This window comes from Glossina fuscipes, unplaced genomic scaffold, assembly GCF_014805625.2.
Source record: "Glossina fuscipes isolate IAEA_lab_2018 unplaced genomic scaffold, Yale_Gfus_2 2, whole genome shotgun sequence".
Lineage (NCBI taxonomy): Eukaryota > Metazoa > Arthropoda > Insecta > Diptera > Glossinidae > Glossina > Glossina fuscipes.
In genome coordinates this window covers 7,607,666-7,633,080 of record NW_023998416.1, presented here as the reverse complement: position 1 = coordinate 7,633,080, position 25,415 = coordinate 7,607,666, and the positions used below count along the sequence as shown (strand labels likewise).

Sequence of the window (25,415 nt, the reverse complement as noted above, 5' to 3'; positions counted from 1 at the left end):
TTTACTACTTGGGGTGTAGGGTTGATAAAATATTTCCGGATCTTTGTAAGACGCAGAAGGATAGATCCCCTTTAAGACTGGGGATAAGCAACATTCTTAGCTTAGAACTTAAAAATGTGTTTTCAACTTAAGATCACAGACGAAAATTGATAAACATTTAAAAGAGCTGTCTACCGCTTGCGGTAGGGGTATACTAAGGTTGTGCGCAAGTACGCAACAAGCAGACTAGTTGGAAGGCTATTCCAGTCGGCTTAAATCTGGCTGCCAGTCTGTTCTGTCGAACGAGGGGGGTTATGTTCACTATGTCAAAACACCACAAAGTATATATATTCTTGATCAGTTTCAAATTCGGGATGCAACAGTGTAGTATCTGTGTGAGCATTCTTCTGTTCTGTGTAAATTGGCAAACAAAGATAGAAGTGAGCTAAACTTTCCAAGGACACGCTTGCAACGCCCACATGTCCAACGAAAACTTTTATTATGATAGTAGAAAAAATCAGCCATGCCACCCTTTACTATAGAGCATGAAAATTTAGCTGTGTTACTTGCTTTATCTTGTTTCAGATGACAGTGATGGCTACAAAAGATTCAATCATGACAGAATATAATTTTCTTGCTTGTCTTTGTTCAACATACATGCATCGACTTTCGGGACATTTCAATGAAATTTGGTATTTTGATAGGTTTTGGCCGAAATACAAAAGCTGTTAAAATAGATTTCATTGGACTGGAGTCCACGTGAAGCGTATCGTGAAAAACTCATTACATAACAAGCATTTTGCATTTTTATTATTTCTCGCTAACATCCGGTTGAAGATAATACGCTGACATGCTCTATGAATTTCATTCTTTTGCATTTCCATCTACTGGTCTGTCCACCTGGTCTTCTAATCAACTGTATGGTATGTCTAGCCCGTTAGCGAAAGTGAACTGAATAAAAGTGAAAATTTATATAGCGTAGCTGTCTGCATAATAGTTTATGATTACCAATCAAAAGAAATTTTCATTTTATCAATTTTTTTTTCCGATATAAACGCAAAAATTTTATTTTCAACTGAAATAAATATATTCAGTACTACTTCGATTTATTAATTAATTAAGTAAAGTCGACGAATAAAATGCTTTTACTTGACAGCAGTTTTCGTGAAAAGTAAACTAAAGCTTTCACTAACTGAACGTATGACGAAAATAGAAGAATGCTTGCATGAGACAAAGTGGCGTAAGGTATTTAATAGTCGTCATTTCCCCATTATTACAATTTAATTATTTAAATATTTTATTTTGTTGACCTTAAGCTTGAATAAAAATTTCCAATGGACAAATATTATTTAGAAGTTTTTGAAAATTTAAAATTTTTTATCGATAATTTTGGTAAACTCTTTAGAGAATTTTCCTTCATTATCTGTTCATTCGAAAATGCATGAAATGAAAATTTGATTTATTATTGTTATTGTATGTGTGTTTGTAGTAAGTAAATACAATTTCCGAATTGACCATTATAAGCGATCTTTGCCCTAAACTCTCTCTCTCTCTCTCTTTCTCTCTGTCTCTTTTTTGGAATTCGTTTTTCCCTTTACTTTGCAAAAGACTGCATGATTTGCTATATGCAATTTCAACGTTTGGTATGTGAAAATAAAATGTGCTCACGTCAAATAGAAACCACTTTACACAAACCATTACATCATGAATTGACCGACTTCGTATACATATGCATAAAATGCATGCATAGAGGGCATAAGCATTGATGTGTATGAGTATTTGTTTTTAGCAAATATTGAATTGTGGTCAATGGTCAGATGACCAAATAGATTTCAACATTTATTTGTATGCCAATCTCTACACAAATATCTAAACAAATACTATATGTAGGATAAACTTTCTATCTCTCTCTACCATATATATATATATATTTGGTACGTTAGATTCGCTCTGACGCTTTAAGCTTTCCCACAGATATAAATTTTCATAGAAATACTGAAAAATGCAATCATATAAAGAAACAAAAAAAAAAAAAAAAAAAAAAAACAGAACAGAAAACTTCTCTTTATATCTTAAACACATGTGCATTATTTTGACAATATATTGTCATATGTTGTATAATTGAATTTTGTGTTGTTAAGCAAATAAAGGAATATCTCCTTATATTTCTCAGACAATGGAGAAAAAGAGAAATTGTTACCTATACGATAATCTACAATAGAATTAAACCTCAAATCTTTATTATTTAATAGGATTATTAGAAAAGATTTATAATGTTGATCGTAAATTGTGTGGTTGATTTAAGAAAGCATTCGAACTTGTTACTATTATTGTGAGGATGAATTCATTCTAATTGAATTATTAGTAATTAAAATTGAGATTTAAATTGATTATGTGTCTAAAATTTGCAAATTTGCGTCGAAAGATTTATGATGCTATTAGGACTATTTTTCTACTCCAATTTTAGATTTTAAATAATTATCTCTTTCTATGTGTGTGTGTGTATGTATTTTATGTATTTATAAATTGATGGATTTCATCCAACTTATCCGAAATGAGTGCATTGTTTTTCATTTGAATATGTGGTGGACAGAGATGAATTGAATTAATCTGATAATCAAACGTACATATATAACGTCCTTATTTATCTCAAGTAAGTTAGGTTGATCAAAGAAATGAAAGTGTTTATCATTTACATATTGATTGCGTAAAATGAACGGTATGCACATTATAAACAAGTGGTTTCAACAAACAACAAAGCCTTGCATGGTATCACATTGGCATTGAAACCTTCCACTTACTGCACGAAAAATTTCAAAGTCATTTTATCAAATGCCACAACTTACCAAGTTTGACCTTTGATCTTTTTTATTTAAATTGCCTTCAGAATGATATATATAATAAATTAAAATTATTTTCTTCTTCTTTTTGTTTTCTAATATGACCAATCGCTCAGTGCATGTCAAACATATGCGTAACATGACGATGGTTAGAAAAAAGTGGGAAAAGAGAAACGTGATAGGGAGCGGCTGCAGCCTAATGAGTGTTTGCCCAAGCGGCAAATCTTATACCTTTACCGTTTAAGCACGCGCTATAATTACAACCAAGTATGTTCAAACTGCACAGAGATTAGAACCGAATTGGAGAGAATGAGAAGGAAATTTGACGCAATGCCACGTATACTTTATTTAAAAATGTTTTCGGCGTTGCTTAAGAAATTGAAAGATCTATCGAAGCCTTTATCAGGTCGAAATTCTTTAAGCGCAATAACATTCATTTTCAAGGCTATTGATAACTTTCGAAATGTTGCAAGAACTTATTTTCAAGTCTCTTCCTGCTCTGCGTTAATGACTAATGTAGTATTCACCTTTAAGTCATCATTTACGGTCTTACGCTTTTGTTATACACCGAAGCTAGATCCTGAGTCGCACTAGTTTTTGAAAGACCAGAGAAGAAGCCTCGCAAAGACTTAAACGATCGAAATGTTTTAAACACGAAGAAAAACGACATTATTATGATTTTTCATGCTCATCGCTATATTCTATAAAGATCATACACTTTTGTTTACTTCTTCTTAACTTTCTCAACCGGTAGCTTCTGCATCTATAGAATTCCGTCATGTACTACAACTAAAATTGTATTTCATAACATTAACTTGTCTTCCTTTTTTAAATCGAGTATTAGTTAGAGTTATTGTATACAGATTTTCGTAATATCTACGCTTGTTAATTAAGGTGTGTTCTGCTTATTGCCTTTCACAAGAAATTTTTTTTTTTTTAAGAAACTTTTGCTTTTTTACGATTAATGACACTACCGAACTATGTCCATCTGTCCGGCTATGTATCGACTTCAAATTTGGCAGAAATATGGAAAGTTCTTGCACGCAAGTTGGTATTGAAGATAGGCAAAATCGCGCCAAGTACACGCCCACAACACCTCGTAAACTGATAACAACTCTGTTTTTCAAAGCGCAAAAATTTTAATGCATTTTCTATGGGCGACGATCTGTGTATAAAAATGGAAAAAATTGATCACGCCTACCCAAAAACATAATGTATCAAAATTTTATAATTTTTTCAATACCTTCATATCGCACAGAAACAAGCTTCGAAAAAGTGTACAAATTCTTGGTCAGATACAACTCTTGAATGCACCTAAACATGTCCGCCTGTTCGTCTGTTTATCTGTCTGTTTGCGTAACTTTGGAGTATTTCTGGGAAACATTCTCCCCTTAGCGAAAATGAAGATATCGTGTAAATATTTGCAAAAGAATTTAGAATTGACCTAAACTTTTCAAAGGACATGTCTACAACGCCCAAATGCCTCTGCAACTGCGCCCACTCCATATTATAGGGCATGAGAATTTTGTTCTTTTACTTCTTTTGTCTTTTTTGGGGGTAAACAGTGATGGGTATAAAAGATTCGATCCTGACCGAATTTAATTTTCTTACTTATTGCTCTTTACATTAAATTCAGTATAATTTTAATTTGATTTAAAGCAAAGTCTAATTTCCTTTTATTTTATTTATTGAAAAAAAAAAAAAAAAAAAAAAATTAATGAAACTTGAAAAATATATTGAAATTAAGTAATTTTTTATATATGCAACAAGTTCGTTTTCAATAAATTTACCTTTAATCATGTAAACCTTATCAAATTTTTTATGTAATGCTTGTTTGCTTGCTTGCTCGCTTGCATAAAAGTGTCTATTTAACTTACCTTCCCATGGACAGCCTACAATTTCAGCTCTTAGGCATACGGTGCGATCGTATTGACTGTATGGATAAATGCGCACCTTTGATGCAAAAATGATCGGTTGCAATATATTCTCCACTTCGCTATAAGTGTTAATATTTCCGGGCAATATCTGTGTGTAAAGCAATAACAACAATAAGCAAAGATAAGAAACATTAGCAGAGCAAACGTTGTCTTTTTCTTTTATAAACGTATCAGGGAAAAAGGTGTGGGTGCTGTCTCTCCAGCCTTTTCGCTTTGGTTTTTTGTTTTAAGTTTCGCATGTTATGAAAAATAAATAAAATTAATGTTATAAAATTGTTTTTGTTTATTTATTTATTTTTTTTTTTTGTTTTTTTATTACAATTTTTTTACTTTTTTTTTTCTTATTCTCTTGCATTTTTCTGGTATTATTGTTGCAACCTTTTAACTTATGATATAACTTGGCATGCTAGCGTGCTAAATTGCTAACCATAAATCTGCGGCTATGCTATGCTAGTCCGGCTAAGAGAACGTGTTGTTTAAGAAAATTAAAAGTATATACGAAGAAAGAAGTTAAACAACATTGAGAACGTTTATAAAAAAAAAGGCAAAAAACTATTTAACCAAGGATAAGTTGCGGTGATGGGCTGTAAGGCCATCAAATAGAAGATGTGTTATCTGGTTGTTAAACACCTACGCTGGTTATGCGAATGCTTTGGCACGTTTTTGTTTTTTCCTTCTTGAAAGTTCATTGATGTTAGTAACTGTTAACGGCAAAGCATAAAACGAATGTCGCAAATGATCTATAATTACGAGTTGAAAAACAAAACTCGGAAGAAGAGTAAAATTATTAAAGTAGCAAAGAGGTCTAAAACTATAAAATAAGATATGGATAGAAGTAATACACACAGCTAAGTTATGCTTTTATTAGTTATAGGTTGCGTAATATATTTTCTTTAATATGAGGAAACTTTTACTTTGCAAGTAAAGTACTTGGCAAAGTAAACGTTACAAAAAACATAATATACCATTGACTACATTGTAGCATCAATTGATTGCCATTTTCACACTCTGACTAGTTCCTTAAAGTTTTTTTTTTTTTTGTTTTTTTTTTCATTTTATAAACATTTTTAACGATTATTATCTCTCTCTCAGTGATTAATGTGTGAACGGCAAAAGGAGTCTTATTGCCAAGCTTTGACCTTAAGGCTAATAAACATACCTCTTTGCCTTGAAAGGTTTTCCATCGTTTCCACTTCTCCATACCGGGACGCCAATATTCAACTACATAAGCCTCCGTATACTCTTGGCCTTGGCCTTTACCGAAACGTCCCTGAGTACGTACGGACGTGATGACATGCACTTGCAACAAATCAATTTGCAAATATTCCTTTAAGCCACGCGATACCATATGTTTCGGACACCAAGCACCACCATTATTATCAACTTTTAATCTGTCAATTGTAAGGGAAAAGAAAGCAAAGGGAAGAGAAAGAGAGAGAGAGAGAGAGAGAGAGAGAGAGAAAAAAGGGAAGAAATAAATGAGTTTTCGCGCTCAAATGAATTAATAAATTAAAAGCATATTTTCAAAATTGAATTGCACGGAAAACAAGTATGCTATCGTATATGAGCAAATGGGCGTGGGTGGATGTGTATGCAATAAAATCAATAAGAATTTTTATTTTTTTTTATTTTATATTTTTGTCATACATTAAGCGATTAATTTGCTATCGACAACAACAGCGATAACAGGTCGACACTACAAACGTTCTTTTGCCATTTGCTTGTAATTAAATATTGGTGCTGATATGTCAACTTCTGTTGTTGTTATTGTTGTTGTTGTTGTTGTTGTTGTTATTATAGAACTGCAAATGGTCCATGTATATTTATAGATTCGAGTGTAAATACTTTTAATGCATGTTTTATATCTGATTATAACGATAATATGTTTCATACAATGTGTTTGCAGGCATCCGAGAGTATTGGTAGTTATTTCATTAATTAAAAATAATTGGTTCTATATGAATGTTTGCAATTCTATATATGTATATCGCTTTATTTAAATACACACATGACCCTTTCATATACTCTCAAAAATAATTCACATATTTCAGTGTTCGTATGAAAGAATTTTAATTACAAATTATTTAACAGATAAATAATTTCGATTAAATGTGCTGAAATTCGGCACTTAATTCATTTGTTGTTGTTGTTATTGTTGTTTCTTTTTTTTTTTTTGTTTTTTTTTTTTTTCTTTCTCTCTTTTTTTTTTATATAATACTTTATTTTATTCAATTAATGCCCAAAATTATGCAATCGTTTTACATTTTATCGAAATAATCTAAAATATGTTATGCGATATTTTTCTCTACTAATGGGTATGTTTTACGCCCAAAATATTTTAATTACATTGTTAAGTATATATATTTACACTCATACAGTAAAAAATCAAGAATTTTATGCTCACTTCCCAAGTCCATTAAAGTAAAGCAGATTTTTGTACGTTCGTCAATTGCATATCGTATAGCTTTTCATATCAAAGAATAACATGTATATGCAACGCCCAGAAGGAAGCTTCAGAAATCATACAAACTAAAATCTTGATCCGTCTTTCCCTCCGTGTGATGTATTTTCTAAGCATTCTCCTGGCCGCAAAAGTAAAGCTTTACTACTTCAAATTCGGTGGAAACGTTAGAAGTTCTTGCACGCAAGTTGATATTGAAAATGGGCCAAATGGGTCACTGAACACGCCTACAGTACTACATCAACTGAAAAGACTTCTGTTGTCCAAAAGCAATAAAAGATTGATTGTTTGTCCATTACTCATAAAATGCAGCAGATAAATACACAAAAATTTAGACGTATATTCTGTGGGTGATGGTGTAGTACTCGCACAAAAACGGGCAAAATTGACCATGCCTAAACAATGTTATTGTCTACCAAAATTTAATTTTTTTTTCAATACCCTTATAACGCGTAGAGGAAAACCGCAAATGCGTCAAAAAGTATATAAATTCTTGGTCAGTTTCAAATTCGAAATGCACCTAAGCATGTTCGTATGTCCATCTGTCTGTCTATCCATTTGCCCGCCTCTATATCTGCCTGCCTGTCCATCTATCCGTCTGTCCACCTATTGGTCCGCCGAACTGTGTAGCACCTGTAGTGATATGAAGACATCACTTACAAACTTGCAGAAGATTTTGAAAATGAACCAAACTTTACAAAGAATATGCCTACAATGCTTACACACCTACGTAACAAAAACTGTAAAAAACTTTTCTTGCTTTTGCTTTGAGTCTAAAGATTGCACCAATCAGTCGCGGCCACCCAATATAGATAATTGTTTTCCTTTTTTTTTAGTGTAAATGCGTATCGGACTGAGCTTTTTCGGGCTACATTTTTCGAGATATTTTGATGAAATTTGGTACAATAACGTGTTTTAGCCCAACGACGAACACTATTGAAAATTTTTTGAATCATATCACTTTCTCGACCATTTTCCTAATAGCGCTTTATTTTGAAAAGTCTATGTATGAATATCTGTTGCTTAGTGTAGGATATTTTATGTTAGACCTTTGCCCAATTATTTTTCTATTCATGTTTGTTTGGAGCTGTGAAATCTGAGCGTAGGCAAAATCACCGAATAATTGCAATCTTTCTACCTGAGTTGCCTGAGTAGAGAAAAAGATCTCGATTAAGAACTCAATGGTCGCGGGTTCAAACCTCAAGTGGGGTAGAATTTTCAGTAAGGTCAATAGCCTTAGATGTCTAGTGCTTTTATGTCTTGAGATCTCAGAATTTAAATCTCTGGCTGAATTAATAGCAATAATAATAGTTAGGAAAAACTAAAATTTAAAGTTATTTCTGCCTTACTTTATAAAGTTAAGCTAAACTAAACTAAGGCACTTTCTACTAACGATCATGTGCAAAATTAATCAAATAATAATTTCGTTTGAATTTTTTTTTTTTGTGTTGATTTTTTATTTCCAAAAATGCTGAAACGTAATACAGCCGCAACCGCCTAATGTGTAGCACTTCTTTAGGTGTGCAATCCAAATATGCATAAACGCAAAACGAAGCTAATTTCTTGGGGCCAAAGTACTTAGTATGATATAAAGTAAACTTTTTATTCAAGTGGAGCAAAGTTTAAATAACGTTGTGACTCTTCTTCTTACTGAAATCTGTAGCAGTTATCCCTGACTAACTCATGAAATGAGAGAGACAGCACACTTGACAACGTGTCACACCGTAGCACTATTATATTTTTTTTTTTTTTTTTTTTATGTTATTCTGCATAAATATTCTTGTTTCAAGCGCGATGTAAAAAGGAAAAGGAAAAAACGAATTTGATAAGAGAAGGGAAAATATTTACGATTTTATCGTTGATAAACTTTATCCACTATATATTTTAAATATATGTGTGTCGTTTGCAATGAGTTAGTATTACCTTTTACGGTTTAAAAATATTGACTCGGTTTAAAGAGAATGAAGAGCGCGCAATATTCAATGGAATGATTTCGCTGGAAACGGTAAACTATAATTTAAAGATTTTTGAATTTCTAGTGAATTAAGAGGTCAGCTTCTATAATTCAGATCCTTGAACGGGAAAGATTGAAAGTAAGAAAGATGATTTTCCGCTGCAGATGTAATCACGAGTTTTTCTCTTTTTTTATTTTGCAAAAGCAATGCGAGCATTCTACGAATTTTATGGCTTTTGTTTATAACGCTTTGCAAGATTTGTAAAATTTCCCTATGGAAACATTACTATTTCATTAACATTATTACAATTTTAATCTTTTCACTTTACTTTCTTGTTTTCACAAAGTTTTTCCAATTCCGAAATTTCTTTGGAACTTCTTTTCAGCACGATTGACACATTTCATTCCACGACAAGTGTTGTTTCGTACAACGAGGACCTTGTAAAAGTGTTTTTGCTTTACTACGTAAATTTAAATGAAATTTCAAGTCATCTTTTTCTCAAGTAAATAAAATTTTAAAAATAATTGAAAAGCTATTATGAGACATGACTAGCAACTCAATGGTCGTGAGTTCAAATCTCAAGTATGATAGAGTTTTTATTAAAGGCGAAAGCCTTAGCTAGTGCTTTAAGTCTTAGAATTTATTCGCTGGCTAAAATTATAATAATAATAATAATAATATTATTATGAGATAAAAGCAAAACTATAGCAAGGCCTTGCAGAGCTCAAAGATCCAATAAAACAATAGACTCAATTTTCTGTTGGCGTAAGAATTCAAATGGGGGAGAGAGAAATTGAAAGAGTGGGAGAGCTGGAGAAGAAAAGAGAGGTAGTGGAAGAAAGAGAGAAAGGGACAGTGAGGAAGAGACAGAGAGAGAGAAGCTGAGGATTGTGGTAGCGTCCAGGAGAGAGAGAGAGAGAGAGAGATGAAGGAATTGTGAGAGAGAGAGAAAAGAGGAGGCTTACGGCAAGAATTCTATTCTATAAAATATATATTATTCATCATTTACAATACTGGTCGTTGACTTTCTGAAGCTTCCTACCACTTAGCTTGATGTGGTCACTAAATTCACTGGGAAGTCACAGTTTTACGGTTGATGAGTTCGGTGAGATGAGTTTATGAGCTCAAAAGACTGCACCTTTCTCAATTAAGTATATACTGGCAAAAGGCCTGCGTCTCCAATTCACGAATCTCGCCACACATAACATCGACTCTGGCAAAGAAAATGTAATCATCTGCCCACAGAAACCATATTTTGTTTACTTGATGTTAACAATGTCCCTCAATTCAATTCGCTTTTTCTTAATGTAAAGATTTGTCTCCTTATAAGCACTAAATTATCATGTCCAACGGATATGTTATGTGGAATCAGGGGTAAATTTGAGGAATTTTTTCGAAATTGTGCAAGTCTTTTAATCTATGGACCTGAATTTAGGAGCGGTAAATAAAAGCAACCATCAGGTTGGACTTATTGTGATTTATGCTTATTTCAAGAACAGCTAAGCAGAACAGTTTGCCACGACTGTCGCTGTTTATTCAATTGTCTATGATTCATATTTGTGCATATTATAGACGACACCATGATTTAGTACATTTTTATACCCTACACTATTTGGGGCGCAAGGGCTTATCAAGTTTGTGCGAACGTATGCAACACCCAAAATGACTTGGGTCAGAGCCATCTTTTATTATACCGATCAATTCAGAAGGCGATTCTAAGCACGCTTGTCCTTCCGTCTTACTTGCTTTCTTGTGTTCAAGCTGCAGATGTTTTGGCCGAAGGACGATGACATTGAATTAAGGATGAATGATTGAAAGTGGTTAAGTCGGAACACTTTTTCGATATAAGAATGTGGGAATGGACGCAACGTCCCGAATGAGTTGCGACAGGGCCATCTTTTATTATACCGATAAATTCAGAAGGCGATTGTAAGCTTGCCTATCCCTTCCTCAGTCCCTGCTATGAATTAATTTTCATTATAAAATATTAAATCCTCTTCTGAAGGACTCACTCTTGATAAGAAATCCTTTATAGATTGGAAACGAAGAAATGGTATCCAAAAAAAAGCTCTATGTTCGCCAAGTTTGGTAAGGATGATTTTTATGCCAATTTACAGGCTACTATTATGGTGCACTTGCATTATTGCAATGGAATTATGGTTTTCTGACAACTTTGAATAAAAATCTGGAGTGGCTTTATTTCTTTGAGATGCTTTGTTATTGGCAGTCCATATACTGGTTGGCGCCTGTTGTGCACTGGCACGATATTTTTCATTATATTTTTGCATTGGAGTGCTGTGTCCCCGAAACTATATGAAAGTGAAAAACAAACAAAATGAATTATTATGAAACACCAAATAAAAAGCGTATGAAAAAAATTCCTTTTAAACAAATTTCTGCAACCTTTCGATGCACGTCAAATATTGAAGTATTATGAAATATGATATAAGAACGGAATGGGAAAATATTTTTAATATAAATTTCTGCATCAGTTACGAACAAACGCGATAGGCTGCACCTACTTTCAAAGAAAACGACTGATATCGATTAATGTTTTTTCGATAAACTTTTTTAAGTTTTTTAAGTTTTACAAATTTTCCTATGTGTTTTCAACACACAATTTTAACTTTTCTGATCATTCAGTCAAGTTTTTTTTTTTTTTCTTTCTTTGCCGTATATCCTAACTTGGCTGGCATGAGCTGCTGATTAGCGGAGAGACAAACTTCAATATACGCGACTTATCACGATTGGCTATCTTAACTTCTGTAAAGATTCGATCAAAACTTAATATAGTTTTCTTATTTGTTTCCTATTGCTATAGGCAGCGCAAGAACCCACCAGTTTTTTCTTTCCGATAATTCAATTAATTAATAAATTTTAATATTATTTTGTGGAAATTCATAAATTATTTTATAATCAGATTGTTTAATTTAGTTAAAGTATTAAAATGAAAGTTTAATTTATAAAAGCACTATAGTGAGCCAGGGCGCATCATTAGACACCGTACACCATATTGCGTACTGCAGTTCTTCATAATAAGGCCTTAGATGAGAAGTGATGGGCAGCATTTGTTCTTGGGCCAAAAGTTGCCAGTGTACCAGATTTCATCAAAATATCTCGAAAATTGCTACTTGCATGCTGAACACAAGAAAGCAATGCCGACGGACGGACAGACAAACCTGGATTAATTCAAAAAGATAGTTTGGATCTGTCTTATGTCCTCCTATGTGTTGCATACATCCGCCAAAAATTGACCACCAGTAGTGTAAGGTATTAAAAAACACATCAAAATTAATAAAATGAAGCCAACAACAATGATTTCAAAAAAGGAAATAAGTTGGATTTCCGTGCAACCATGTTAATCATCTTTCTTTTTATCTTTCCATGCGTTCGGTCATTTATTGAAAATCTCATTATTATCAACACATGGTGTGATTTTTATATTATCATTTATACCGAAAGCGCTATTAATTTCTGACACGATTTTTGCATAAATATTTTTATAAAAAAAAAACTGTTAAATTAAAAAGAAAAAAATGCAAGCGACCTTCCTTTGTCCTTCGCATGCATTCTGAGATTGAAAACGGTTTACCTTAAAAATATATTCGATACAAATTATTTCGTATGGTCCGTATAGCAGCTACCCTAGGGAATTATAGCTCAGTAATCCAGAAAAAATAATTCACTTCCTTTTTATTATAGTTTTTCTTTTATCTCACCTTTTGCTTGCGCTTGTCCTCATAAATTTTCATTTGCGGACTTTGTTGACTTATGTTGACATTAATTGAAAGTTTATTTAAAAATAAAATTTTTTACGAGCTCAATATATGCAATGTGAATATGTAATAATTTTACACCCACTGCCGATGACGTTGCAAAAACCAATTGCTTTAGCAGGCCGATGTATATGTTTTTCAGAGTTTCTTATATTACTTTCAGAGAGTACCGTGACCTACATTATATTGCTGCGTTTTTGTTGTGCGTATATATATATATATATATATATATACACGTGTGTTTGAATGTATTTGTATGTGTGTTATAATTGAGATTGTGTTGAGTTTTTTATGCGATCTAGTTTTTGGGCAAAAAAAGAAAGAAAAAAAGAAAAGTAGAAAAGCAGCGCACCCTTGCTCCCAACATTGCATCAATGCATAAAGTTACTATTATAGTAAATATTGTGCACAAACATTTGCTAACATACTTTTTTATATATATGCACATACTGAGAATCATAATGTTTATTTAAAATATGTATGCGGTTTTATAAACTTGCACCGAATAATAAAAAGGAGTATGGTGAGAGAGAGAGAGAGAGGGTGAGAGAGAGAGAGAAAGAAACTCAAACCTCATTTTGCCATTCATTCTGCAGTACTGCATTACCATACTGAGTTGATTGGGTGCTGTTATTGCGACAACCACACTAAATGCAAATATATACATACATATATATATGTATATATATATATATATAAACGTTCATGTTCATCCGTAAGTTTATGCAAATATATGTTTTTCTGTATATCGGTACGTAGGTAGTCGTATCTATTTATTGGGTTAAGGCATGCAAGCACATGTCCTGTCAACGTATTTACGAACATTTATGACTATTTGTCTCCGACTCACACTCTTTTTGTAATGATGGTATCCTTTGCAACTTTATGCCACTTTCTGTGCAGGTCGTTTGTACCATTTATTATACATATATATATATAAATATATATATATATATATATATTTCATGTATACACTATGCACTAACCCGGATACCGGTCCGTATATGTTAATACACATATGTGCATGCGAACTTGTTCGTATATGCATATAAATGTGGAAAAAAGTCACAAACAAAGTTTATGCATTAATATTAATTTTGTTGTCATAAATCCAATAAAACGTGCAAGTCTCTCTCTCTTGGCTTCACTTGCTTCTCTTACTATCTGTGACAGTTGTATTTGTTCTTGGCTAGGCGTATGACTTTTACTTTTCATTAGTGCCTCTTATTGGGTCATGCATTGCCTATATATTTACATATATATACGTGTGCGAATAACAACAGCAATAAGGAGTCACAACAGTTACACTTGCAGTTACATTCAGGCTGGCAAGTATCGCTGGTTTATGTGTATACTGTTTGATTTATCGTTCAATTGAAAGCTTATTCGGGTCAATTTAAAAAATATTTTATTAACTAAAGTTGTTTCGCAAAATGAAATGTCGCAACAAGATGATGAATGCAAAGGAGAAGAAAAAGGATCTTAAGTATATTTAATACATATATATATATGTATAGCTACCTCATGGAAAAAATTGACGGCATGGAAAAAATTAATATCCGTTGTATGTGAAATGCCTTGAAATGCGTAGCAGACATCTGGGAAAATGTACATATTCCTGCTTATCAAACGGTTCTTTTACGTATTATAGTTGACGCCTGTCTTTAGTCCTTTTTAGAATATAATACATTAAAATACTCGAAATCCCTGAATTGTTGGTGATCTCACCACGCATTGCTACGATTTTTATCTCTACGAGAGGGAAGAATTTATGGTGCAGAGAGCGCCAAAAAATCCGGGCAATATTTGAACTTAACGCCTATTTTACTTTTCATGAGCTGGGTACACGACAAAATCAACGAGTGATTCTTGAGAAGATAAAATTCAGCCATTGAAAATCTCAAGAGGCGAGTGTGTATGCATTTGCCAAGCTGTTAAGGCCACTTACTTGATTTGTCATTCCCTACATAGTCTTATAATCTACCCTTTACGTGCACTTTTATCATATTCCATGCCACTCAATAAGTCCCCGGCCTGACATATTTATGACAACGCCGTTGACAAACCCATCCAATTTCAGGACAGTAATCAGCTTTCAACCAAAAAGTACTCAAATTTCAGGCTACTCCGACCATTAGTTTCCAGGTAACATTCGCTTCAGTGAAGCCACTTTTTTAGTGGCTTTGGAAGGTTTTCGGCTGATTGCCAACTCTACTCGTAAGTGCAGTGATGAATATTTATGTCCATTGTAACATATTGCGTGAAAAGGCAGTTTTGCCATGAACCATCTACACATTCTTGTAAAAGAGGGAGGAGACGCGATATCCACATAAAACAGAGCTTCCTCGTGCGAAATAGTAAATGTACTGCAAACTATTGCACGGAACTTGGCTTTTCGTCCTTGCAAAACGATTTTGTGGGATTTTTTATATATTTTGGGACACTTTTCGAGTTAAGGTGAGAAAAGCGGCGTACATATAAATAGGTTTAAAACCACCCGTATGTTTATGTTGTCGGTAGACAAGAATTGCCTAAATGTCTTTCAAACCTATGCTAATGGTAAGCGATATGTTTTCTCGCTAAAAAGCAACCGATTTTAGATTTTTAACTCGTCTATCTACAAGCACCGGATGTGACTAAATTTATTATGACATTAGGTTTTTTTTTTCTTCCTCGTATAACAAATAATTATCAAAAATCAGTTCAGCTAACCTCTACCGAAAGATTTTAATTTGATTTAATAGATTCAACTGTTTTTTCTCTTTGCTGCCAAAAATTTAAATCCGTGATTCGATTGCGGGCCACGGTCACCTACTAATAAAAAATATAAGGTTTTTCTGATTTGGGCTGATTGACCTATTACGAGTCGTCTTGTTCACCGATGAATTACCTTCGTACTCTTTGATAGCTCTTGAAAGTTCGTGTAAAGTATTTTGCTAAAAAAAATAGAGAAAAGAAGCCTTTCTTTGCCTCTCATAAACTGTATAGCCCCTTAGACGGTAAAGAGAAATATTTTCACCAAATTTTTTATTATAGGTTATAAGTGATCTTTTGTTTTTTTTTGGGATATGTGCTAATCAGTTTTATTTTTTCCTGTAAACTTTTAGATGTTGAACATTGCTGCTCGGTTATGTGACGTAGATAACTATTATAAACAATTATTTGAAAATGCTTGCTTAACATGGAGGTTAATTGGGAGTGAATTACGGCCATTTAGAAGTGTAGGAGTTCTTCGATAAAGAATATGTGGCAAGTTTGAGTTTCCGTTCGGATGAACAATTCCAAGTAAGTAACCTTAGAATTTTAAAGTTTCTATTGCTTAAAATATGTTAATCTTCATAATGGAAAAATATGGATATGAATTAGCTAAGAGCACCGTGTCTCAATGTGCACTCAATATAATATAATGGGATTTATATTTGAACTTGTTATTCTTATAACTTCGCTCCACGTTCGGTTAATTCCGCTTTAAGTTAAGCTCAATAGCGATAAGCTCGCGGTAAATTTCCATAGCTTAGTCAATCATTTCAGTTAATCAGTTATTGAATTTAAAGTGCCTGTAGACCTAAATTATCGTATGGTTAATTATTAAGTCATTTCGAATGGTTTAACCCTTTTACGTTTGGGTAAACGAACTATGAGTTAAGTAGAATTATCTTTTTCTTTACTGTATTTGTTCACCGTGCGGTTATGATGTCTTTATTTAGAAAACTCCTATGTTAATTTAACATATCCATAATTTTTGCTTCAAGTTTGTACGGTAGTTAACTTTCGCATGTGACTGAAAATTATTTAACACTTATGCTTAACTAATTGTTTATGTCTGCTTATTTTCCATATAATTTTACGTTAAACTGCCGCAGCCATACAAATAAACAATAAAACATTACGCTTACCGGGTTTCACTACAAACAGACTTGAAACAGTGCATTGTATATATAGTGTTGTTTATCTCAGGCAATTTTTTTTTATATTTTTTTTTTTTTTTTTTGTTTTTTCTCTGTAAATATACAATTTATACATTCACTGCGCGTTTAACTTAATGTGTGCGACGACAGTTATTGTCGTCATAGTCAGCCATCAGCATCATTTATTTTCTATTGTAAACATTAAATGTTTCAGTGAAAATTCGTTACAACTCAATTGAGCATCGCAATTGTCATTTTGTAGCTTCTGCTTGCTGCAATGTTTACATTACAAATAATACTAGTTTGCACTTGTATCTTGCACAGTGCGCGCGCTGAATGAAGTCTTAGATGTTACTTGGAGTTGTTTTTCCTCTTCTTTATTTGTTGTAGGCTTTAACATCTTTAGAGAAGGAGACTGGTTGACGGTTAAAAGTTATATAAAAATTTAAATAAACTAAAAGAGACGACACACTTGATGACAGATATGCGTAGAATACAGGTACAGTTTGAATATTTACAATGGACTTCTTAAGACTTCTTGGATTTCTTTCATATTAAAATTAAAAATACACTTGCTCACGTGGACAGAATTAGGAGTATAATTGGAAGCCGTGTACCAATTTGCATAAGCTAAAAATATAATGATGTCCGACCTATATAATGGATGCAGTAAAAATTTTATGCAATATCTTCCTACTTGCGAGACATTCTTAAGGTCGGAAGCTGTTGGGAAGGATCTAAAAGCAACATATTCTTGAAAATTTTGTAAATGGAAGAAAAGCAATCGTTTTTTACGGAACTCAGCAAGCCACCCAACTCACAGAAGAAGAATAATATTCGTTAATCGAATCTATGTATTTATTAATTGTCTACATATTTTCCAAATATATACACAAAGTATGGATTTAAAGGCAGCCGGATCATGTGCTTGCCTGTATTGAATACTCTCTCGCATTTGAGATTTGAATCTGGGACCATTGAGTTGTTAGTCATGGCGATTTGCTGGTTACTCGTCTGCTTATGCCGACATTGTACGTATTTATGTATTGTCAAAAAAAAAAAAAAAATGTGTGTATCTATTAAAAATTTAAATTAATAGCACTATTGTTGCAACGTATCTGCAAGTAGCTCTCTTAAGAGAAACTTCTTTCTTCCGCTTGGCTTTCCAATGCTTTATTCAAATTGATTGTTTTACCTTGTGGCAGTAGGTTGAAACGGTTCATAACCCTCCGAATTCGCTTAATGTTTAACATAGGTGATCTAATCTGATTAATAGTAACGACTTTGCACAGTGAATTCAGCTTTCTCTCACTTAGACTCCGACCTTTCTCATATTGCTCCTTATAGACTTTCATTCCTCATTGTTTCTTTTTAATACAAAACACAAAGCCGTGGGTTAAAGGATGTTACAAGTCTACAATCCCTTCTTGCTTACATGGCTTTATTAAAGGAAGATCCACGTTTATCAATCTGCTAGCACCTGGGGGTGATACTCGCAAAGCATTTGTTGATTACAGTTCAACTGGTGTAATTTATACCGATTTTTTAATACCATTCAACGAAATTGATCATAGTCTATTGAGCCTTATATCGAAATTTCTTGGGCTCGCTAAAAATATGGTCTGTTACCTGACTCGAACAGGATATGCATCTGGGCCTAATTTGTTCCTCTTACTCTAATGTTTTCCAATGGTATTAAAATTCATCTTTCATATTCATTATCTCCAGTGCGATTTGGATAATTTTTACATCTGGTCGCTAGCTGACGACGCACGCGTCTTTGAATTTAGATTCAATCAATAATTTCTTTCTTGAGAGCATATCGCGCTTTAACGACTTAGAAATTATCCTCTAAATTTATGTTTTAAATTCTCTTTCCTAGGCTCTCTTAAATTCCGTCAGAAGATATCTAAGGTGTTTGAAGACTCTTGCCCTCCAAACCAAATCCTCCAAAAACTTATATAACTCTGTCGTTAGATTAATCAACAAGTCTACCAAATTGTGGATACACTATAGACCCTATTGGGTTCGTTTAAAGTCAGCTTTTACCTTTGCTTCGGTTGGGAAGCCTTTGGTGCCACCACCTCCTTATAAAAATAGGTTAAAGCTTATTGATTTACCGTCTCTTCAGTAAAGGCGAGAAATGTTGGGGATGTATACTTAATAAATAGTGACATTTCCTATCCGACATTGTTGAAACATGTATCTTTTAACGCTACTTCTATGGTGCTTAGACACTACGTTCCTCCCAGGCTCTCTCACGGCCGATTCATAATCACTTTCTGCACCGATCTAAGCTTTTTTGATCGTCTGTGCGCTTTGGTTTTTTGTGTTGAGCCTGCAGTCCGTCCGTCTGATATTTGCACACGTATTCCTGAGTACAACGTATAGGTCGTATTTTTAGCGATATTTGGTTGAAATATGGTACACTACCATGCTTTTGCCCCTAAGGATAAGCGCTATTAAAAATGGTTCGATTCAGATCAGTTTTTGGAACACTTCCCTTATAACGCCTTATATAAAGAAGTTGTTTATATGGATAACTATATTTTGTAAACTCGTGTAGGGTATTGAATATTGGCCATCGTCCACTACCAATGTTGTTACTTATTTTTTTCATAATTTCTGAGAAAAAATCTTTCCAATTATTTTCCAATAAGAAAGTGTTTATTGTTTTTTAGAAACAATATTCTTCTAAGAAATTTTGCTTGTTATTAAATTGTTTAAATAAATATTTTGCAAATTTGTCTTTGCTATTTAATACTTTTTCCCATTTAATTAACAATCTCTGATGCTCTCTAAATTAGGCCAAACATTATTTAAAATATTTCGAGCGTATACATGAGGTGTTAAATTATTTGCATTACTTTCTCAAAGATTGCACATTAATTGAACACACACATGCAATGTCTTCTTTTGTTGACCTGGAATTAAGTATTTTTCATAAGTTGATTCGCTCTCTTGCGCTTTAGCTCTTTCTATAATTTGCTTTCTCCCTCTCTCTCTCTCTCTCTCTCTCTCTCTCTCTCTCTACATTCTCCTTGATATCTACATTTAACATATAAAGTATCTTAAGAAAAGTTAGCTTTGGCTGTTTCTTGAAAAGTTGAAGTATATAAAATGCAGTTTAAAACTATGGTAGACATTACGTCCAACCAAAACATTTATATCCCTATATACTTTGTTCAACAAACATTCTCAGGACACACTTAGACATTAAAGGAAAATTTTCCTGCATAATATGTTTGTGCATTCTTTTGTTAGAATGACTCTTTACGATTATACTAACTCAACTAACCTAAATTGCGGGCTTGTTTTGGGTTAACATACTTTTATATATTTATATTATGTTTGCCAAAAAAAAAAAAGAAAAAAGCAAAAAAAAAAAAGCCGTAAAAGTGAGAAGAATGACATGGTATTTCTTTTTTTACTTTAACCATTTTTAACAATTATCTTTTACACTAAATTGGTTGTCTGCTGTGCAGTTAAATTTTAATTGCTGGATTTAGCTTAATACCACATTCACCCAGATTTGTTTGTAGTGCTAAAATAAAAAAAAATTAGAGGAATAGTGAACTGTAACAAATTTAGAAAACAAAGGCAAGAGAATAGCTTCTATTTTCCACAAATAGTTTGTCGCATTCATAAAGTGGGATTTTTTAGACAAAATCAAATTTACTTTGTCACACTCTTCTTATCTAATGGCACCAAATAGGTATATTTAGTTTAATATAAGTTTGGTTAAACTTCTGACAAAAATAACAACAAAAAAAATGAAGTGAAGATACTGTAGAGGGGCTATAGGGGGACTATTAAATAAACTCTTCTACCCTATAGTTACTTATATAATGACTTTTCAAAATAAGATATTATATGAGAAGTTGTCCAACTGGAGCCTTGGCAATGGCGTTTGTCGTTGGGCGAAAACATCAAAATATCTCAAAAGTTGCGACCAGTATATTGAGACAAGATAACAAGATGGACAGACGGACGGGCAAGGTTAGATCGATTCGGAAATTGATCCTGAAAGTCGTGTGACTGCGGCTCTAGCATGCCTCCGCAGAAGCTTAATATACCATTGTACCACAAGAGGTGTAGGTCATAAAATGAAACGAACAATGAGAAAGTTTAATCAAAAAAGTGATTTACAAATTCAAATCATTTAAAGGTCCATTCTTCGGAAAACTTAACCGTGCACCTGACTTTATTTTTAATAACACAATATTTTTGCTGCTATTTTGATTTGTTGTTACGACATTGCTTAAGACGTTTCGAGCGTTACCACAAAGAAAATATTACCGTTCATTGCGCTTGCAAAATAAATCAATCAAAAATGTACACAAATTTCAAATTCGTCCTTTATTCTCGCTTTCGATCTCGTTTTTAACTGCAAAAACTATTGGCGCAAAAAATTGCCATATTGGCAAGGAAGCGGGAATTAAACAAATAGTTGAGTTTGATGGACATAGTCACATATTTGTATGTCTTCAGTTAACGAAGTCAGAGACAATCGATAGCTTATGAGTTAAGGTCATATTCCAATTCTGATCAAGGATCAAAATGATCACGGAGCATGCACTTCTGTTGACAGGTTGTTCAAAAGGTTATAATAAACCTATACCTGCCATATGCCTAGGTTCTGCCAATGATGCGCATTCGAATAATAAAGTTCAACTTTAATCTACTCGTGTACAGGTGCAATATTTTAAATTTTTGTTAGCCCCCGCCTTTCCGATAAACGCCAATTTGAATTTTTCCGTATGGTATCTAATTGTTCAGAAGTTTTAAACGTTATTGGACCGATACTAATGCCGACGGATAAAATGATTATTTAGAAACTTCAGTAAACATTACATCAAAGAAGCAAATGAAAATGAGGCACCATTATGAAAGGACTTCACACATTTCTGAAGGCTAAGCTATTTCTCTGTGTTACATTGGTATATGATACCATGTTCTGTGAAGAAATTTTTTAAAAAAATTGTTGGTTAAATTCTAAGCAAAATCTATAAAGAAAGTTTTTTTCGAGTTCTCAGGACTTTTCACTAACAATCGCGAGGTAAAATACCGAAGTGAAGGCCTCATAAAATTGATAGCTTTAAAATGCCTAATAATAACGAAATGATAACAAATGTTTTGATGCTGAAAGATATGTTATAAAATACGCAAAAGTTTCAGCCCCACAATATGCTTTTATTTCGCTTTTGTTAATTGTGTTTTCATATTAAGTGTTTAGTGCGTCTAAAATTCGTTGCATTTTAAATGATTTCATCTTTCAGTTTTTCTGCTTTCCATGTAGTTTAACTGAGAATTATATAAATAAATGGAGCAACAATCCTAAAAAAAAGAGAAAAGAAGAATACTTGAACATACATGTATGTAAACGTAAAGGTACCCTTATGTGCGTTTTTTGCACTCTTTTTGCCCTATAAAAATAAATGTTAAGCGGATTAAATTTTAAAATAACGCAAGCAATCTACAATGATATATATATTTTTATATGCAAGTACGTAGCTTTATGTATGATTCGTTTGATTGTCTTCGCATGCGTAAAGCGTAAGCACTTTAAGAGATATATTTTCCTCGATGTAAGAGCCTAAAAATATGGTAGATTTTTTTCTTCTTTTTATTAATACGTAAATCGGTTTATTTTAACAAGTTGATAAGGCCTCATTACTACTGCTGTCTTTACCCGACATTACCGTTATATTTTAAGCTGCATTTATAGCTGCATTAAGTTAGATGTGCATTTCTTTCCTTTCAAAACCATTATCTCATTCCCGTGCCACTTCTGAAATATTTAGCCGTAAAAATGAATCTTCGGCTTTTGAAGTCAATCTCTATAAAACAAGAAGCAAGGCAATCGAAAATGGCCATGTTGCAGCCGTACCGTTGCTGGTCAAAATTCCAGGTCAGCCTCTCTTCACTTAAGCAAGGACATTGAAAATATTCGGATACTTTCGTATTCACCGATTTTGTATGATTTTGCTCTTTTACGATTAACGCTATCGCATTAGTTGTTTAACTGAGGAGGGATATAGTAGCTTTCATTAGTTGCTTAACTGAGGAGGGATATAGTAGCTTTCAGTTCCACTGAAATTATTTCTGGAAGCCCTTACCGAGGATTATCAAAAAAAACCTGTTGGATCTTATTACAGTTTATCATCGTAAGTGACCAGACTTTTATTGTCCTAATTTTTTTCGAAGATGGTTTGATTCCATCCCGTTCTTGCAGCGATTCGCAGAAGGAAACTTGATCCGTTTCATTTTTCACTATTAATTCGTCTGATACCAAATTTTTTATCCAAGGAAATTTTTGCTTTGCTCGTTATAAGTGCAGATGAATAAATTTTAAAATTTATACGTAAACAAGTGGAAATGATTTTTATAAATTTGAGAGACGATGAAGAAACATAAACATATAAATAAAGAGTAATGTGCACAAAAATCGAGAAGAACAACATATTAATAGCTGAAATGGAAAGAGTTTTTTTATTTTATTCCAACTATAAACTATTTTAACAGCTACAATAGATCTTATAAAGCGAAATTATATACTTAACTGTCTTAATACTCTAAGTGCACTAAAGTCAGCTAAAGTCTATCACAGTTATTACTACTTAAGTATTAAAATGAAATGTTTTTTAAATTTCTATCTAAAATAAATGGTAATTGTCAAGTTTAGGGGTATGGGGTGAGTGTCAACTTTTTCATGATAAAATGCAGGAAACAAATCCAATGGTTAATATGTCTAAATAAATTTGACTAGAATAGAGAAAATTTCTTTCTCTTTCGCTCCAAACGAACGGAATTTATAGCAATTTTTCTTTACGCTTTATTCCAGATATTTGCACATCACCTTGTGATAAAAATATAATTTTCACAAAGAATTGAGTTTATTAAGCTATTTAAGTTAAGGAAAGAAGGGAGGGTTTAGTGTTGAGTATAGAAACCTTTTCATATGACCAATAGTTTCTTTTCATGCGAAATTGGTCTTAACGAACCAAAATTTTCCCTTTGCTTATTAAGGCGAAGAAAATTGAAAGCGTTGCTTACGATACAGTCGTCACTTGTAATAAATAGCCCTTTCCCACTTTTGTACCGTGAACAATTTGTTAACAAACACTGTAGAAGAACATAAAAACGTATTTTGATGTAGTCGCTCTTATGGAGTTTGCGACAAGGAATACATTATCCAATAAATCCAACAATTTTTTTCGCTTTCTTTTTCTTCGTTCTATAGAAGAATTTTCTATCATTAAATTTTTTGCCTATAAATTATCGCGAATTCATTTGCTTATCATCCGATCCTTGCTCAGTTTAAGGAATTATAATGGGAATGCTCTACTGCAATATATTTAACGTGAACGCAGATTAAACTCGATTTTATTTTTCTAAATTGCGGAGAGGAGAAGCCTTTGAAAATAACCGTGGTTTAGATATATGTTTGAAAGCAACCAATTGCTATGTTGGCCAACTATGAGCAGCAAATGATTTTAACTTATTTAAGTGCAAACACTGAGTTGATGGAAAAGTTTCTTCTTTTTTTTTTTTTATTAACTTAAAAGCAATTGGTTATAAATCTAAGGCTCCAGAAAGTGGTGTAATAAAAGATATAAGAGCTTTATAGGCGGGCAAGGTCGCTTATTAAACACTCTACGCTAATTCGCCTAATACAATTCTTCGGCTACCTTCGTCATAAAATATCATAATTTATATCTTGTTGTTGTATGAAGGCTTAGTTTTCATTATAAATATGCATCCGAAGAATGCGCTACAGACTTACTAGAGGAAATTTATATGTGAATCAAGATTAGACTTCCTTTTCATATAACATCCTATTTTTTTTTAAAGAGTCTTCCTAGGGTAGGAATACGTTCACGTTCTCTCCAACTTTTACATATTCGTTTATTATGTTAAACAACTATTTTTTCTCACTATTTGTAGAGGAAGGCTAACAATGGAAAATTTTTATTGTAAAAGTTTTTATTGTAAAATAGGGTTTTAAACGAAGAGTCATGGTCAGAGTGGTCCTGTCCAAAGTCTTTTCTAATAGTATTCTTTTAGAGATCAAACACCTGAAGAGACATCAGAAGAACCAAAAGTTCCTGGCTTTGGATACATACGCGTTTTTAATATACAGGTGTAGTAAACGGCGTGGAAACGTCATAAAATTCTTTAGTATTCTATTATTCTATTATATCAGATTATAGAAGAGCTGAGCAGGTAAGAATCGCGACTGCCAAGCGAGTGTTCGCGGGTGTGAATCTCAATTGCGGTAGATTCCACTTCGCTTATAGCTACAGTGATTACTTAGCCTATAAAAGCGTAACACATACTTAACGGCCACACAACCACTTGTCTGCGGTCACTACCTCCCTATCAACTTCTCTTTTGCATTTCTTTTTGATCCTTATCGTCTTACACAAATAGATGTTGCCTACACATCCGCTGAGCCATTGATTCATATTAAAAAAAAAAAAGAGAAAAAAAGTGATATAATGCGTACACTTTCTTATCACAGTAGCTTTAGTTACTCATGTAGGTTGGTTGGATTTT

At 33.0% G+C, this 25,415-nt stretch overlaps 1 protein-coding gene across 1 annotated transcript in view; it reads right to left on the bottom strand.

The window, feature by feature from the left end:
• LOC119632874 (discoidin domain-containing receptor 2) overlaps positions 1-25,415 on the bottom strand; it is a gene marked incomplete at its 5' end in the record, with an annotated part of 216,597 nt that overhangs the window by 154,795 nt on the left and 36,387 nt on the right. The window contains 2 exons of the mRNA XM_038026018.1: positions 4,697-4,844; positions 5,916-6,147. Of these exons, the coding sequence (XP_037881946.1) occupies positions 4,697-4,844; positions 5,916-6,147 (380 nt within the window). The remainder of the gene's footprint in view (positions 1-4,696; positions 4,845-5,915; positions 6,148-25,415) is intronic.